General features: G+C 34.7%; 2 protein-coding genes across 3 annotated transcripts; one reads left to right on the forward strand and one right to left on the reverse strand.

The window, feature by feature from the left end:
* Nucleotides 1-2,762: 2,762 nt before the first annotated feature.
* Nucleotides 2,763-7,970, forward strand: LOC105172144 (3'-5'-exoribonuclease family protein). The gene is made up of 8 exons (XM_011093487.3): nt 2,763-2,954; nt 4,552-4,679; nt 4,766-4,822; nt 4,989-5,081; nt 6,546-6,624; nt 6,729-6,853; nt 7,159-7,302; nt 7,526-7,970. The coding sequence occupies exons 2-8, from the start codon at nt 4,554-4,556 to the stop codon at nt 7,775-7,777; spliced, it is 876 nt and encodes a 291-aa protein (XP_011091789.1). The 5' UTR covers nt 2,763-2,954; nt 4,552-4,553; the 3' UTR covers nt 7,778-7,970.
* Nucleotides 7,971-8,059: 89 nt separating this feature from the next.
* Nucleotides 8,060-17,606, reverse strand: LOC105172143 (calcium-transporting ATPase 4, plasma membrane-type). Of its 2 annotated transcripts, none has more exons than XM_011093486.3 (7): nt 17,264-17,606; nt 12,861-12,915; nt 10,838-12,777; nt 10,596-10,754; nt 10,041-10,212; nt 9,639-9,937; nt 8,060-9,390 (listed from the first exon to the last, which is right to left on the reverse strand). In XM_011093486.3, exons 1-7 carry the CDS (start codon nt 17,435-17,437, stop codon nt 9,076-9,078), a joined length of 3,114 nt encoding a protein of 1,037 aa, XP_011091788.2. In that variant the 5' UTR covers nt 17,438-17,606; the 3' UTR covers nt 8,060-9,075. The 2 variants fall into 2 exon arrangements, with proteins under 2 accessions (XP_011091788.2, XP_020552761.1); XM_020697102.2 differs by lacking the exon at nt 17,264-17,606 and adding an exon at nt 16,722-17,230.
* Between the last annotated feature and the right edge of the window lie 414 nt (nt 17,607-18,020).

Genomic DNA, 18,020 nt, shown 5'->3' on the forward strand with positions numbered 1-18,020 from the left:
GTCCCCCCTCAATATTTTGCGATCGCCCAAAGACCAATATTTGTTTTATTTATCATGAATTAGGGAAGTGTTCCACTAACATTGCCGCATTGCAGTTTCTACAAGTAAAATTAACTTATTATTATATTTGTGATATATACTCTTACAACATTCACTGTCTTATTAAGGTCAGATGTTTACTCCTTGCATATTTGGGATTGGTCACCTATCACTCCATTGGCACCCAAAGTAATTTCATATCATTTATATATGGGTCAATAATTCCACAAATTCAACTTTCATTATTTAGTGTATATTGTCATCCAATAGAGTCGAGTTCTACAACATCATCAAGTTTGTTACATATCCAGGCCGATTATGATGTTCAATAACGGGTACCAGAAATTTGACAATACCAAAAGGATCGAAGAATCTTCCATGAAATCCTGAGATCACTAGGAACTAACCCTGCAAAATAGAAGTTAGCACTCTGATTTTCAAGTCAGTAATGGATTAAAGAAGAAATAAAAAGAGAATTTGAACAAAAGTGAGAATAATAGTGAAATATGATATAAGAGTATAAATATTCATATAGAGCACAAAATACAAGTTCAGAATAGCTTTAAAATAGTGAAGATAAGTGAGAGTTTGAGTATAAAGAATGATATTACTAAGTAACTGCACAAGGTCCCTATTTATAGGCTTGTACAGATTAGGATTCAGAGGTGATTGTGAAGTGTCGTACATAGTTGGAAAGCCATTTGAATTGGCTATCATCCAAAATAAACCGTTGGAGATCTGTACTAGATTTGATTGAGATACATGAGCTGGACTAAACCCTGCCATGTTTGCCTAAAAATTCAAGAGTTTATTATTTATGGATTTCTTAGCTCATTTACCACTTATTTACTTGGAATCACCTGGAGATTTTTGAGGATGATGTGTGCAAATATGTTGACAAGCGTATGACATGTCCACCTAGCTGTACGATGCTGGTATGATCAATTTCCTGGGCCTACTAATTCAGTAAAGTAGGATGTAGGACCATAGGCTTTTTCCTCTCTAGTGATGAACCTTACCCTCCTGCTAATTGGGCCAGTTGGATTTTCAGTTTGTTGGGCTAGGTCTAACTCGATTGATCCGAGTTCTTTTCCTCTCTCTCTCTCTCTCTCTCAAATAATGAGAAGTAAGAAAAGAGGGAGAGGGGTTTGGCGACGCGAGGCAGGAGGGAAGAGAGGCGACACTTTCTCACGGTCGATATGGAAGAGAGGGGATGCACGGCGGCCAGGAAAAAAAGGATAAAGAGAATGCAAGACGGCCAGGAAAAAAAGGATAAAGAGAATGCAAGGCGGCCATGAAAAAAAGGAGAAAGAGAAGATGAAGTGATAGAGAGCAAGACTCAGGGCAGACGAATAGAGGAGTTGATGAAGAGAGGATCTGACAAAAAGAAAGAGAGAGGAAATTAAGAGAAGACGAAGAGAGAAAGATTTTGGCTTAGTTACATAATAATTTTTGTTCTAAAAGATAAATATATTAAATTAGTTTTGGGATGGGTTCTCATGAACTTGGGAGTCACTTCAAACTCTGATAGGTTCTAATTTTTAACACCTGTTATTGTCTTGATCTTTTTGACTTTTTTTGACTCCTGAACGAATTTTTTGGGGTTCAAATCTAATTGTGATCCCTATGTTCGCACCTTAAAATCATGCCACCATGTAATACCAAAGACAATCGTCCTTCGTCTACCTCATCACCCCACAACTCGGCCTCAGCAGATGAAAGACCAGGCAAAACAGGCCATAAATCTGGCTCCAACCCAATTAATACTCGAATTAGCATCAATTAAATTATAAATTGACGTAGAATTGAAAAGGTTGTGATCACACACATTCTTCTTTTGCCAAAGTAGTTCCGTTGAACCTAATCAAATCGAAATTTCAATAAATCAAAATGGGATATTGAATAAATCGAAATATTTGATTCTATACGAAAAAGTCGAACAAAATCCTATCTGATTTAAACTTTTTGCCAAATTAATCATTTTTTTCAAACAAAACTTATTTACTTATTAGTTATATATAAGTTGAAAAAACATAAGAAAAAAGTCATTTTGGCTAATATTTGATATCTTTTGCTACGTACTCTGCCTCATTGTAGAATTTTTCTTTCCCTCCAATATTTTGACATGAATTAATTTTAATTAATAACTCTACAATAATACACACTACAAGAAATATATTTAAGATAACAAAATAATTTTAAGGGACTCTCAAACTGCCATAACTTTTTTGTAATAAAGTGTAGTAATTATTACAATAAAATTGATTTCTTATAACAATTGTATTATTTCATCACATAAAATTAAATTTTCTTAAAAAAATTAATTTTTCGAGAAAATAAAAGAAAAGGCTTCGTTACGCAAACACAATATAAAATATATTTTGAATAGAATTAATGGTGAAGAAAAAAACTATTTTCTTAGTTGAATTATAAAGAATAAATAAAATTGATAACAAACAATTTCGTCCCAATAATTCTAAAAATTTTTAAAAATAAAATTAATTGATGGTAAAGATTGGTGCAATATTTTTTTTATTTCTCCCCATTTAAAAATAATTTTTTTTTATATTTTTCAATGTACAATAATAGAAACATATTTTTAAATTTATTTAATGCATAAAAAAATATGCATAAGTTATTTATATATTTACTAATTACTAATAAATGAATAAATATTTATTAATTTTATTAAATAATGAAAACAAGTTAGATATCAAAAAGGGTTTATTGAGACGTTAGAGCACGCGCCACTTCTCACAGCACTTAAACCCTTAAAATCTCCTTATATCATAGCACGCCGGCGCGCCTCCGAGCTCCGACGTCGGCAGCGGCGGACATCAGAGCATCTTCGCTACCTACGGCAGACTTTCAATCTCCCTCCGTCGTCGTCGCCGGCTGCCCAACACCTATTTTAGGTGCTTTTCCTAATTCTTATCACAACAATCACCTCTCTCATTTCTCTTTAAAAAATGCATATAAGCATTTCGATTGGGTCTTGTAAAGGTTGTGCAATTGATTATGACCGTAGAAGATTCGATTATTGTGGTTTGTTGAGTGAAATTTTTTATGGATATTTGTAATTCGGAGTTTTATGCCTGTTATTTTCTATTAAGGTGTGTACGTATTTGCAATTCGTAGTTTATGCCTGAAGTTTGCTGTTAGTATAAGGAAATAAGTAAATCATAGTTTATTTTTTGTTATTTTGATGCTGAATCCATGTATTTGTTGTTAAACGAAAGCTATGTTTATGCCTCTACCTTTCCTCTTTTTCTTGTTAAAAAGAAGTCAATATAGTCCCTCTAAAACAGTTGAAACAGAGGCAGCAAAAGAGGTAGCATTGCTCCTCTTTAACAGTTTATAGCGACAGCGTCTTGTGTAAACAAACAGAGACGGCGTTGCTGCCTCTGCAACAGTTCTTCAGGGGCAGCAATGCTGCCTCTGTTTGCTGATAAAGAGGCAGCGACTATGATGTATCTTTTTGTAATATTTTGATATCAGAACTCAATTTTCTTGCTATGATTTACAAGTAATTTGGTTTACAAATAAACTTTTGATTTTTATTGCTGCAATTGTTAGAGAACTTGTTTGTTTTTGTAGCTAAAATTCTGTTTATAATTTGCTTTTTTGTTTCCCCTTATTTTGTTGGCTAAAAAATTAATCTTAAACATGCTGGTTGTTGCTGAAAATGCTAATGGTATAAATATATAAGTTACTTCTGCAAATTTACTCCATGCTTACAGGCGTGTGATGGACCATGGTTCCGGGGCACATTTGCGCCATGAGGCACCATTCTTTTAACAACTACAATTACCTGAACGTTATATGGGTTTAAGAAGTTTTTTATGGTTCAATACCTGAACCTATAGATTACTCTGAAAACTTCCGAATTTTAAGTAGTACAATATTAATGAGTTTTATTTTGATATTGAAGAGCAAAATCTTATTAATTTATATTATAAGGTGAAAACATTATATCAGAATTATGGTTTAGTTAATTCTTACCATACAAATATAAATATTCTTGATGGTCGACAGTTTACTTCGACTTTTTCCTTGATACACAATTGGAAAATTTCTTTAGTCACAAAGAGGAATTTCTTGTGGTGTGCCAGTTACTATGTCAAGTCTTAATTAATTAATGAAATTGATGAATTGGTCACTTGTACAATGTATATGCATTCTTTATATACTTTGTATTCTCTTATAATCTGGATAGCTTTCTTGTAACTTACCTATCAACCAAGCATGAAAAAGAAAATCACTACATTTGGTTTCATGTTCGGCCCATCTCCCAGATGTGCCGAAACACAATGAGTTTCTTGACAGTTAATCTGACATCACTTTTCTTTTTTTCTTCTCCGAAGTTCTTGTGGAAATACTCTCCACATAGTTTTCCTTACATCAAAAGCTATGTTTTGTTTCACTTTGTTTCGAATGTGTTATTTTGAACAATTAAGATAGCTTTTTTGGTTAACTTTCAGCCTTTGAGTTTTGCTGTTTTACGTCTTCCAGTTATGGTGGGGCTTTCCCTTGGAGAGCAAAACTTCATAAAGGGTGGAATTGCTCAGGATCTGCGAACCGATGGTCGAAAACGATTAGCTTACCGGCCCATCTTTGTGGAAACTGGCGTCATTCCTCAGGTATAGGAAGTCTGAGTTGGGAGGTTTCTCTTTTACATATCTGACTGATTTTATTCTTACTGATCCGTTCTTGTGGAATTGAAAAGGCAAGTGGCTCAGCAAGAGTGAAGCTTGGGGCAACAGATGTTATTGCAAGTGTGAAGGTATCTTACTGTCACAATGTCAAACATTCACTTTGCTTTTTGAGTTGAGATTTAGTTTGCTTATGTTCTTTCTCTTGGAGTAACTAGGATATGCTCCTTTGTGTAATTTGCTTTGAATTTTTCTGATAGAACTTGAATTAGGTGCACCCTATTATTTCATTTTCAGGCTGAGCTTGGAAAGCCAAATCCGTCTCATCCTGACAAAGGAAAGGTTTCAATATATGTTGATTGCAGCCCGACAGCTGAACCAACTTTTGAGGTTTCTGAAGTTTCTTGATTCATTGCATATATATACATGTGTGTGTGTATGTGTGCTGATAATTAGGTTACTTAATTTCCAAAAACTACTTGTTTAATTGAGAACTTTATAGGCAAGATGGAATTATTCAGATTGTGATTGGTTTTCTTAAATATTTTGCATTGGAAATATTCTAACCCAAAGTACCTAATACTTGAATGGCGATTCCCACAAACCACGGGCTAGGGGAATATGAGTTTGTTCCTTTAGTAGAAGCAGATGAAACACTTGACAGTACATCAAAGTCATGGAAATACTTGTTTATGCGACAACATGAAGTATCTTCTAGTTTTTTAGTAGCTTGGAGTTTGGACTACCTTGTTATGCTTGGAGTTATTTAAATAGAATCTTATCAAAGTTCTCTGTTCCATAGGTTACTCGTGCTTACTAAAAGATCCATTTTGTTTTAGTGTTCAGATCTGTTTTTCATCATTAAGACTGCTTGGGATGGTTTGTTTGATACAATGCATGCAGTGAAGGTAGCAGCTGCCTGCTAAAGTCTGGAAATTTCTTTTGCAAGTCTCTTGATCAATCTAGTTATTCACTTCAAATCACTGTTTTGGCCCCTGAAAAGTTCAGTAAGTCTTTAACGGCAAAAGAACTGCGATCTTAGGCCATGATTCTTTCTTCAATAATACACAGAACAAGCGCAGTTTTATGCTTTCCTCTTTTCAGGTAAAACCTGGTTTCAGAACACGGTTTAGCATAAAATTTAGATTTTCTTCTTTCGGGTATTTTGAAGATCTTTTTCATATTATTTAAATCAACTAGTAGCCTACTGCCATGTTGATGGAGGCTATTAGACATATAAGAGTGGGAGCAATACAACTGATGAAGCACTGCAAGTTTTTAAGGGCACGATCTGATATGCAAATGATAACAGAAAATTATTACGATATAAAGAATTAAGACATAACTAAAAGCATGCTATAACCTGATTCTTTGAGCTTGACGGTTAGTCAAGTTCTTCCTGAAGTTCTGTATGCGGGCTTGTCTTGAACACAAAGTCCACCTAGGAAGTTATGGGTGATCAGTGCCACATTATAGTATATAATTTTCCTTTTATGTGATGCCATGTTGTTGGGTGGAACGTTATTAGCTGTAGTAGTTACCCGAGGTAACGGGACACCATTCTTGTTTCAATGAACTATTTGCAATACTTTTCGGTAGTGGAAAAGGGGTTATCAACAGAAAACATTTACAAAAGATGCAGTCTTTGTTGAAGTATGTAATGCTCTCTTCGTCCCATATCCCATTACTTGAAAAATACTTATATCACTTTGAGTTTCAATTATAATGGCCCTGAATCTGAATATATATGTCTACCTTTAACTGTTGGTCATGCATCAAATAAAACAACTACTTGCACTTAAACCCCAAAAATCTCTTGTGGTGGTCACAAGTTCACTTGATCCTTAATGGCAGGGCAGAGGGGGTGAGGAATTATCAACAGAGCTCTCTTCAGCACTTCAACGATGTTTATTAGGTGGTAAAAGTGGCGCAGGTAAAATTTCTTGATGAGCATGGAGATTCAGGATGCTTCATTTGCTGTCAAAATCTTGTTGTATGTAAAAGTGTTAAATTTTCTCTCTATGAATTTGGCTACAGGAGCTGGGATTGATCTCTCGTCACTATCCATTGTTGAGGGGAAGGTCTGTTGGGATCTTTACATAGATGGTCTTGTGGTTAGTTCAGATGGAAATGTATTGGATGCCTTAGGAGCTGCCATTAAGGTAACATTTTCTTCTGCCTCCTTTTTTTTTTTTTTTTGAGGAAAACTTTTTTCTTCTTATGCTTGCACTACCAAATCCAGAGATATCTACTGTGTTGTGTTTCTACACTAATTATTTAGAGCAGGAAGTGGTGCAAAAATTCTGGATCCTTTTCTTTTCACTGTGACTTTCCTGTACTTTTCCTGGTTCGCAATTGGAAGTACCCAATTGAAGGAATTTCAAGAATTTTCAGAATTTTGTGTCAGTATTCTGTTGTAGCTGGAATTTTTCTTCTTGTCTTGATTTTCATTCTGATCTATTTGTAGGCAGCTCTAAGCAATACAGTTATTCCAAAGGTCCAAGTAGCAGCCAATGCCTCTTCTGACGAGCAACCAGAGGTTGATGTGAGTGATGAAGAATTTCTTCAATTCGACACCTCAGCAGTCCCTGTTATAATTACTTTGACCAAGGCAAGAAAAACTTTTGCCTTCCCATTTTTACTGTTTTGTGTCTGTGTGTTGTGGGAGAAGGAGTGGTGTTCTCTGACAGCTACTTTGCATGTGTGCATTAACTGCTAATATTGTAGGTGGGGGGGGGGGGAGGGGTTCTTTTTTTGGGGGTGGGATGGGAGTAGTAGGAGTGGTGTTTTTCGACAGCAACTTTACATGTTTGCATTAACTGCTAATATTGTAGATCGGGAAGCATTATATTGTAGATGCAACTACCGAAGAGGAGTCACAAATGAGTTCAGCTGTTTCCGTTTCTATTAATAGGCAAGGGCGGATATGCGGACTAACAAAAAGAGGGGGTGCAGGTTTAGATCCAAGTATCATACTTGACATGATATCAGTTGCTAAACATGTAAGTGAGCAGTTGATAAACAAGTTGGATTCAGAAATTGCTGCAGCTGAGGCTTGTGAAGAGGAAACTGAGATGGACAGTTAGTGCACTACTGCATTTATTAATTTTATGTAGTTTTTCATGGGATACGAATGCGTTGTAGTATCTTGCACTTAAATGCTGAATTCATAAAAAGTTGGAACAAATTGATTCAACTAAACGTGGACGGATCTAGATCACATTTTTATGGATTGTAGATTTAAACAAATGTTCGTATAAGAGCAAACATTCAAACAAAGGTAACATCTGCAGTTTAACTTCTATAACTGTACAACCTGGTGCAGAATAGTGCCCGGGACCTTTTAGTTCAAGCAGTCTCATATGAATGAGCAGTATATAGTTTGATTATATTTTGTATTCTCTGATATATACCTGTCAGTATGTACAAATAAATCAATTATCTGGGTTTAATCAAACGGAATGTAAGATGCAACATTTATTTGACAGAAAATTTAGATTGTTGATTATAAGGCATGGGTTCAAACTCGCAGTCTGTGGATTTCTGTTTGTTAATTGTTTGTCTATTTCAATAATTAGAAGATTCTGTAGAAAAACATGAATTCTCTGAAATATCAAATCTTATAGTTGTTGATGATCTCGTGATATAATTATGAACGTAACTGTATGAGCTGATACAAGAAAGATACTTGCCAACTTTGTGTTAGAGCACTCTAATGAAATGGACCAAGTCATTTGACAGAGCAGGGTTATGCATTTCTTTACCTGTGAATCAAACTTCTCAACACCTGACACATTAAAATTTTTCAAGAATTTCCAACCATTATTAGCCATGCCAAATCCATTACATTGTTCTTCAGACAGAAAATGGAATCTGAGCTCAAATATTGAATTGGAGTAAAATGAATTTACAAAAGAAAAGCAAAGGTGTCATTTTGTACAATCAAAGATAAGGAAGCACATTACAGCAGCATTGAGGGGAATGGAAATGCCATTTCTCCAGAGTTGAGTTGAATGTTGCTATGCTATATATGTTGTACCCTCTAAGATGCTATAAGGTCATCTCTTGTACAATCTTCCTTTAAGCTCTTCTACAACTGCCCTCCAACAACACCCCAGAAAAGCACACCTCTTAAAAGGTCCTTTTTATTTGATGCCTATGACCAATCAATTTGACAAAGAGCAATCTATTTTGTTTATTGTTTGTAGGGTGGAAAGTAGAATATAGTCCCCCTCCCCAAATTCTTGACCCCCAGAGAGAGAAAAAGTAATTTCGATACATGCATGACGATAGAAGTATCAAGTAAATGTGTGCTAAACTAAGTCTTGATTTTCACCTTGTACATATTAATTTGGGGGCTTTCTCAGCAAATATTTGTACCTGTTCAAGCCATGTCCGGTCCGGAAGGTAATGGTTCATAGCCATCATGATGCTTCACAATTCGAGTGTTCTTACCCATGTAAACAGGGATGCATTTTAGGACAGCACCGACAACCAAGCTTACGGATCCAACCAAGATGCTGACCATCCACAGCTCCCGACTTAGTGGAACGGTATCAGCAAATTTGCCCAAAAATTCCACTATAACAAATTGGAAAGTCACTGTGGAGAGCATGACCATAATGAAAATCCAGCTGCTGAAAATGCCCTGTAAAATGTTTATCTTCTCCATGTCGCGGCTGTTGATTTCATTGAAAACCTGGTAGTTTGAAGTGAAGAATATTGCAGATTTAAACGAGTGTTTCTATAAGCTAATTTTTTGGTCGAACATCAAACTTAAATAAAAGAAAGTTAGACATACTTCCAGTTTTACAAGGTAATAAATGTTTACTTTTTTTGCTTCAGGGGATGCCAGAAACGAGTGATTATACTTAACATGTACATAAAAGCACCATGGAAATTTAATGTATTGCATTTTTTTTTGAGGTTAACTCGACAGATCTCTACCTGGCAAAAGACAAAGGCGTTGAATATCAAGGTTTTAAGGGTAGCATCTGAATGTGGACCATTGAGGTTCAAGAGCCGCTTCCCTTCAAACTCCAGTACTCCAAGCACAATCAACTGATAGATACTCTGACCAACTATATTTCTCCACATGATTTTTGTAATAAAGCGTTCGTTCCTTGCAACGGGTGGTTGCTTCATCAATCCATCATGTGGAGGTTCTGTTGCAAGAGCTAAAGCACCAAGGGTGTCCATGATCATGTTCACCCAGAGCAACTGCACAGCAGTGAGTGGTGCAGAACCTGCAATGATGATGCATTAAACTTGTTAAGTCATCCAATATTGTAAGCGATTTATAGATAAATGAATTTGATACACCTAATTGATTGTTGAGGGAAAGGCTACCTGCAATACATGCAGAAAAAAAGTTTGTCATGAGTGCAACAATATTTACAGTCAGCTGGAATTGGACAAACTTTTGTATGTTGATGTACACTGAACGACCCCATTTTGCAACAGTGACTATGGTTGTGAAATTATCGTCCATTATCACCACATCTGCACTTTCTTTTGCAACCTGAGGGTATTCAAGAGCCAATAAGGAAGAGAAGAACACATAAAGCAGCTCTATCTAACACAGATATTATTGGCTTAGGAAGTCGTTTCTCCGAGCATATTTTTGGTTGTGCAGCTCTTATGATATTAAGTGACAGAACCAAACTGAGCAAATGGTGAAAGGATTGAGTTATATAGTAGAAAAGAGTGGAAGGAACCCATTGAAGGACCAGGTTGTAATACCATGTTAGCAGCACCAACAAGATATAAAATGAAACAACAGGCAGACATGCTTTTGTTTATACAGGTCGAGTGTAATTTCTTATATTATAGGAAAAAGATTATACTAAAAGATAGTTACTGAAAGATGTATTAAAGATATTTTTTGGCACGGTATACACGGACCTCAGTTCCTGCCATACCCATGGCTAGTCCAATATCTGCCTCATGGAGAGCAGGAGCATCATTAGTTCCATCTCCAGTCACCGCCACAACTTCATTGCATTCTTTCCTCAAAATAGTTACTAGTTTGTGTTTGTCCATAGGCAATGATCGTGCCATAACCTGCAAAATAATTTCTCAAAGAAATTAGACTACAGATCTTCATTGCACTGATTTAACAATTCTTTCTATCACCACTATTAGACCTGCAATTTTGGTATTAACTCCTTCATTTCCTGTGTACTTTTATCTCGAAAATCTGACCCTTCTATGGCTATACCATCATCAGTCAAGATGCCGCATTCTTTAGCTATGGCCTTGGCTGTATTAATGTTGTCTCCAGTAACCATACGCACTACAATTCCAGCTGCTAAACAAGTCTTCACTGCTTGTTTCACACCTGGACGCACTGGATCCTTAATTCCAACTACTGCAATAAGTGTATAGTTGTTTTCAGGAATAGAATCTTCAGATGTTTTATCTGTATCCTTGAAAGCCAGGCAAATTGTTCTGAGAGCTTCACACGCAAAACCATTAATAACATTTGTGATGTGCCTTCTCTGTTCTTCTGACATGGGCACTGAATCCCCATCCTTCCCCACAATTTTGTCACACAGGCCAAGAATTACTTCTGATGCACCTTTAAGAAACGCTCTTAAACCACCACCTGGAAGCATCACGAGCACCGACATCTTTTTCTTGACCGAATTAAAAGGTTCAACTGTAATTATTTTTGACTCGTTTCGTTGTGCACGGAAATCTCTTTGAAACAGCAAGCCAAGTTCCAGCAAAGCTGTCTCTGTAGGTGAACCTAATATCTCAGTCTTCCCATCCTTACCTTTTACCACTTCAGCTCCCGTATTTAGAAATATAGCCTGCATCAGTGTTTTTGTTACTTTCTCAGATATTGCAGAGCTCAGTGCATTTCCAGGCTTGTTATTTTCTATCCTTTTCTCTTCTCCGCATGTCCAAATCTTGGTGACTACCATATGGTTTGTGGTCAATGTTCCTGTTTTGTCTGTGCAAATGCAACTGGCAGAACCCATAGTCTCGCAAGCAGAGAGATGTCTCACCAATGCCTTATCGTTCATCAGTTTCTTCATTGCGAAGGCAAGACTCAGTGTTACTGCTAGTGGAAGCCCTTCTGGTACAGCAACTACAAGTATAGTAACTGCAATAGCAAAGAAATTCAGAAGATTCAACACATCACTCATTGACCAATTTGTGATATGACCATGAGTAACTTTCACTGCTAAAAACCGGGAAGTGAGCACCAAAAATGTCAGAATGGCGAAAGCTAAACCAATTTTTCCAATAATGGTTGCTACTCCATTTAGCTTCACTTGCAATGGCGTCTCATCTTCTCCCCCTTCACTCAGAGTGACCATCAGTCTTCCCCATTCAGTCCTCATACCAACAGATGTCACAAGCATTATGCCTGATCCATCTTGCACTTTTGTCCCAGACAAGAGAAAAGGTCTTTCATTCTCCTTTATTACCAGTTCACTCTCACCCGACAAGCTTGATTCGTCAATAGACAAGCTGTAGCCTGATATATAAAGCCCATCTGCTGGAACTTGATCTCCCATAGACAGGTTAACAATGTCGCCTACAACCAAGTCGCAAATGGCAACTTTCTGTCTGTTCCTATTTCTGGTAACATGAACAAATATATTTCTCTTTTCCTTATCGAGATCTCTGAATTGCAAAGACTGCTTATAGTCACTAATGGCAGTGACCATGACCACCAAGAAAATGCACAGGATTATTCCAACACCATCATACATACCCTTTGGCCATCCCTTTGTTGCAATTCCAACTCCTACGGAGATTACTGCACATACCATTAGTATTATCAAAGTTAGATCTTGCATGGCATCCCATGCAAACATCCATAAGGGTCTAGGAGGTTTATCAACAAATTGGTTCCTGCCATAGAGTTGCTGCCTGGTTGAAATTTCACTCAAGGATAACCCGTTTTCAAGTGAGACTGATAGTTTTCTTGCTATTCCCTCTGCTCCTCCATGAGATTCCAGCCTCTTTAGATCATGTGATCGAACCATTGAAGCAAGGTCTTCTGGACAAATGTCGAACCCAGCTTCCTTAACCTCATCCGGGATATCTTGCCGGTCTGTTCGATTAACTCCTGTAGTACCAAAGAAATGGAACTGAGAAGGAAACCGAGTCTCAATAAACAACAATCTAGCTCATTATTGCGCTTAACCATACCGTCAATGAAATGCAACGCAGCCTTTTGCACATATAAAGCTACACGAATCTTCTCCTGTAAAACAGATTATCGTTGGATTGAGGTAACTAAGCTTAATCATGGATGCTAAAACTATATGCATTCTCTGGTTTCAAACTTTTTCTTTAGAGTAGTTATGTATTTTCTATGAATTATCATATGATTCTATAATTATGTCAGTTTATGAATTATTTCATATGATTCTAAGGAACAGAAAGTTTGGTAGAATTAACTTCCAATGATCTTATAAACATACGGTTCTAGATGCTAGATGTTCTTCTGTACTACAACGGAAAAGACAACCAAGTAATTCAAAGTTATCCTTTTTCCATGAAAATTGATTTCAACATTTGACATCTCCTAAAAAATTGCCCTTGGGATCATCTGGCAACGTAAATAAAATTCTCAAATGCAATTTGCATGGGAGAAGACTCAAAAGCTAAATTGTCAGTGTTGATTAAGGATTTGATGAAACAAAATTTCCAAGATCATTTATCGCTGTTGATTCAAAGACAGAAACATTAACTTACATGCCAAAATTCCAAGACAAGCCATGGGAAGGTATTAAAACATGTCGGATGAGCATGCATAATAGAGATTAAGCTGCAGATTTAGCTCATAAACATGGACTTGGTAATGGTTCCTAAAGTTATGTAATAGAGACTGAAAGGATTGATAAGCAGATTTAGTTCATAACTCGGTAACGGCTCCTGAAATTATGTTATAGCAACCGAGTGGATTTAACACTTCCACTCTGGAGATCATTCAGTGACTTGATTCTTTAAACTTGATGTGGGAAAGTATCAAAATTACGTTGAGAACTGTGAAGAACTTCTGCCAGTACGGAAGTTTATTTTCTACAGAAATTAAATCATGCTAATAGTCCTCAAAGTTTAAAGGATTCTCTCACTTTACTTCTTAAGGTTGTTTTTCAGTATTCTCACTTTACAAGCTGCCAAGGTTTCTGTTGTTTTGGTCAGAGATGGGTTACAAGCCTTTGTATGTTTACATGAGGAAAGAACTGATGTTAGATAAAAATGACTTCTTGTGCAACAAAAGGGAGTTGGGTACTCCCCAATTTCTTGGGAGGAAGTAATGATGATATTCTAACTTATTTTGATAACTCCTATAGAATTTAATCTTGAAAGTGCTCTTAAATATTTTGACGACCCACAATGTTTAGATTTTGTTTTGGCCCATTCTCGAGGTGGGCTAAAACCAATCCAATGTTTGAATTTCAACATTTTACCCTTTGTCTAGGTGTATTTTGATTGTTTTATTTTTATCATTTTTTTTTCATACAAGTACACGTCTAATCATACATATATATATATATATATACATACATATTTCAATCACAAACAAAATATTATATATATATACACACTTATATATATAAATGTATATAAAAAATATATGATTTGATAATTAACAGTAACTTTTGTCTCCCAAATCCCAACATCAAATATATACCACTTATTTTAAATTATTTTACATTACCTCAAAATACAAATCCAAACATACCATTTATCTCCAACACACACTTATTTATCTCTAATTTTATTCCTTTATCTCCAAAACACCAAAACAAAATACATCAAAATACAAAACTAAATACTGTGGTGGAGGTTTTAGAATAAATGTAAATGTAAACAATTGGACAACTCCCAGAATTTTATTCAAATATTCTGTCACAGAAATATAAAACTAAAAGGTAAGACCTTGTTTATTATTTTTATTCGTTTTCACCATTTTTAAGTTCATTTTATAATTTTGAGTAAAAGTAAAAGAATATACTTTGGCTCTTTGCTTATAGTGAAAATAAAAGTCAACTTTATTAGATTCAAAATAATATTTTTGCACGAGACTAATAATCAGTAGATGTCAATGCTTTGTTTTGATCTCGTATCAGTCAAATTAGATATGTTTGAGCAATTATCATTAGTTTCTTGTGGGTCTCCTTATCGAAAGATAACTTATTATTTAATTAGTCAGTAAAGTTTGATTATCTTACAATTAATGAACTATCATATCGAGCATTAACGATGTGGATCCTAATTCTACCACAGAAACATTTACAGCGTCCTGTTTATGTTTTCAGTTTCAGTTTTCAATTTTTAAAATAATAATTGAATTAAAACCATATTTGTTTATACGTGTTCTCGAAAATGATTTCTTTATCATTCTCATCTCAATTATTACTTTTTTATTTATGTATATATAAAATATATTTTTCAATTATTAATCTTATAATATAATATATTTTTTTATAATACATCTGACATGACATCACTAACAATTTTAAACCAATAAAAACTTTAACTATAAATTCATTTAAATAAAAAATGTATTTGATATAGCATCAATAACAATATAAAATAAAACTATCATCCTTATCAAATAAAAAAGTATTGATTTAACATTGCTAACAACATAAACATAATATTATTAATTAATTTAAACATATTCTCATTTTCACATAAAAATTTATACATATCAATTAGGTTTCAACTGAAGGTTCTAGATATGAAAATAAAAAGGAAATGTTATTTTCACTGAAAATTATAAATAAAAAAAAAAACAAGCATGATTGGTGTTTTAAGTAGTAGGAAAGAAAAGAATAAAAAATGGAAAAGGAAATAAAATAGGACTTATAGTGGAATTATAATATATTTTAATATTAAAGAAAGTCAGCGCTTTAGAAATAGAAATAAAAAGTACCATTCATGTAAGACTGGTCGTAGACTCTTAAGATTTACCCAAAGTCAAGTACGTGGTTACAAGTCCTTGGAACTGGGGTGTTCAAGATTCAGTAAATCGATGAGATCAAATTTTTTATATTCTTTTAATTTTTTTTATAAAAAAAAACTCGATATATTCGATCAATAGCAATTTTGTAGTTCAGTTAATTGTACTGATTGAATTATCAAAATTAAAAAATATATATTATATAAATTATAATTCTATAAAATACAAATATATAAATTATAAAATGGCAGAATTATAAAATTCTATAATATATGTATATATATACTTTTTCTAATAAAATGGAAGGATTATATATATATATAAATTATGAAATGGCAGGATTATATAAAAAGTTATAAAAATGGTAGGATTATAAATTATAATAACTACTCTTTTTGTGATAAAAATTATAAAATGGCAGGATTTTTTTTTGTTTAAATTCGACTTTTTCAATTTTCAACCGAACCAAATCAAAAACAAATCGATTACAATCAAACCAAATCGAAAACAATTCAGTTACGATCCAACCAAACTGGCTTATTCACTTCATCATTACGTACCCCCAAAAAAATTGATTAAGTGAGAATCGATTGGATTCAATCGGTTAATCCAACTATACAGGCCTACCAGGAACAAAGGTTTTTATACCTGTCTTCTCTTGTTTTTATGTATCATACCTAGTAAGGCCCTTTTCCAGTCAAGAAGGATGTGCAACGAATATTTGGCATGGTTCTTTAATTTCTGCTCTCGATTAAACAAACTTCACCTCACTACGAACTTGCATTGTGCTTTAGCATACACAATAATCACGAAGCATTCTGATAACAACGATCATGAGTCACTTAATTTATAGTTTCTGACTCTTTGATAAAAAGTTGTAGCAATCATCCGTTACATACCGAATAAATATACCAAACCAGCAAGGTTTCAAAACCGTAAAAGCAATTCTGATCAGTGGAAATTCTCATACGCACGGGGTGAGCAACTGTGTGGATTAAGTGTGATATATATATATATATATATATCCTACTACTACGATTCATGCTATTTGATATTTTCACGCTTGGGATGTATAAGAATATTTTGTGGCTAACCTGCATCACAGAAACATGACTGAGAAGGGCCTCTGGATGTACCAAAACACGATTCATAAGTTGCAAGCAGACTTTGACCTGGTAAACTTGATATCACTAAGGAACCACGGCTCTATTGCTAACATTTATAGCTTGAAATGAAGGGGTTTCTAATTTCTTGGGTATCAGGATCATTGATTCACAATATGGGGACGTGAATTTTTTTTCTGCTTGTCGATTTCCAACCAGGAGAAGGAAACTAGTCCGTGTGTGCGTATGCGTGTGAATGGCAGAAAAGTATGAAGAAATTAAACCTCAATGCAACATTCAGGAAATTTCCCGATTTTGAAAATGGCATTAGTTCTAAGGAGGTGTGAATTAGCCCGCAGACCAAGAACAATACTAGAAACGCCACCGAATTAATTAATCTGACCAACACATATTCGAAATAAAATGAAAATAAAATGACCTGGAACAGCGGAAAACAGAAATGTCAATCAAAACCAGCCTTCAAAAACAGGGGAACAAAATTACACATACACACAGAAAGAGAGAACCAGAACCTGGATTTTACGGCGTTTCCGCTCGGCCTCGGCGCGCTTGGCGAGATCGGCCACCATGCGGAAGCGGCGGCGAGGGTTTTTGACAAGCCAGACCGCCGATCGCCATCGTTTTAAAGCTTCCTCCGATGGCCTCTTGGCATCGACGTCAAAATTCTTCTTCAAATAATCCTCCATCACAACAGCAGCCAGCAGGATATGGATTTGAGATGAAAATTCAATCAGTGTTGAAGGGCAATTGCATTTGTTTGGATGGATGTAATGGTTTAGATGGAGTGGAAGGAGAGATTCAAAGTCGTAGCAGTGTTTCCATTGGAATAGGCGGGAAGGAAGGAGTAAGACTAGCTTCTGCAGTATACGTATATATATATATATATGTATGTATGTATTATTTTCTATATAAATTAAAATTTTATTATATTTATTTAATTATATATATATATAATTAAAATCGAAAAAACATATTTATTTAACTAAAATGAATTAACTTTAAAAGCGATTTATAAGGGTCTTTTTTTAGATTTATTTTAATTATAAATATTTTTTAATTTAAAAAATTATAAATACTCCTTGAAATTATAAATATTCTAACAAATATTTGTTATATGAGTTATCGCGAGAGGATATTTATTTGAGTATTTATAATTTCAGGAAGGAACGAAAGGGTTTTTGTATAGTAAATCTCATAGAGGCCCAATACGTATAAAATAAGAAATTATTAATAAAACTAACTAATCAAAATACGATGGTTATTTTCTGT

Source organism: Sesamum indicum, linkage group LG10 (genome assembly GCF_026168435.1).
Source record: "Sesamum indicum cultivar Baizhima isolate 11 linkage group LG10, ASM2616843v1, whole genome shotgun sequence".
Lineage (NCBI taxonomy): Eukaryota > Viridiplantae > Streptophyta > Magnoliopsida > Lamiales > Pedaliaceae > Sesamum > Sesamum indicum.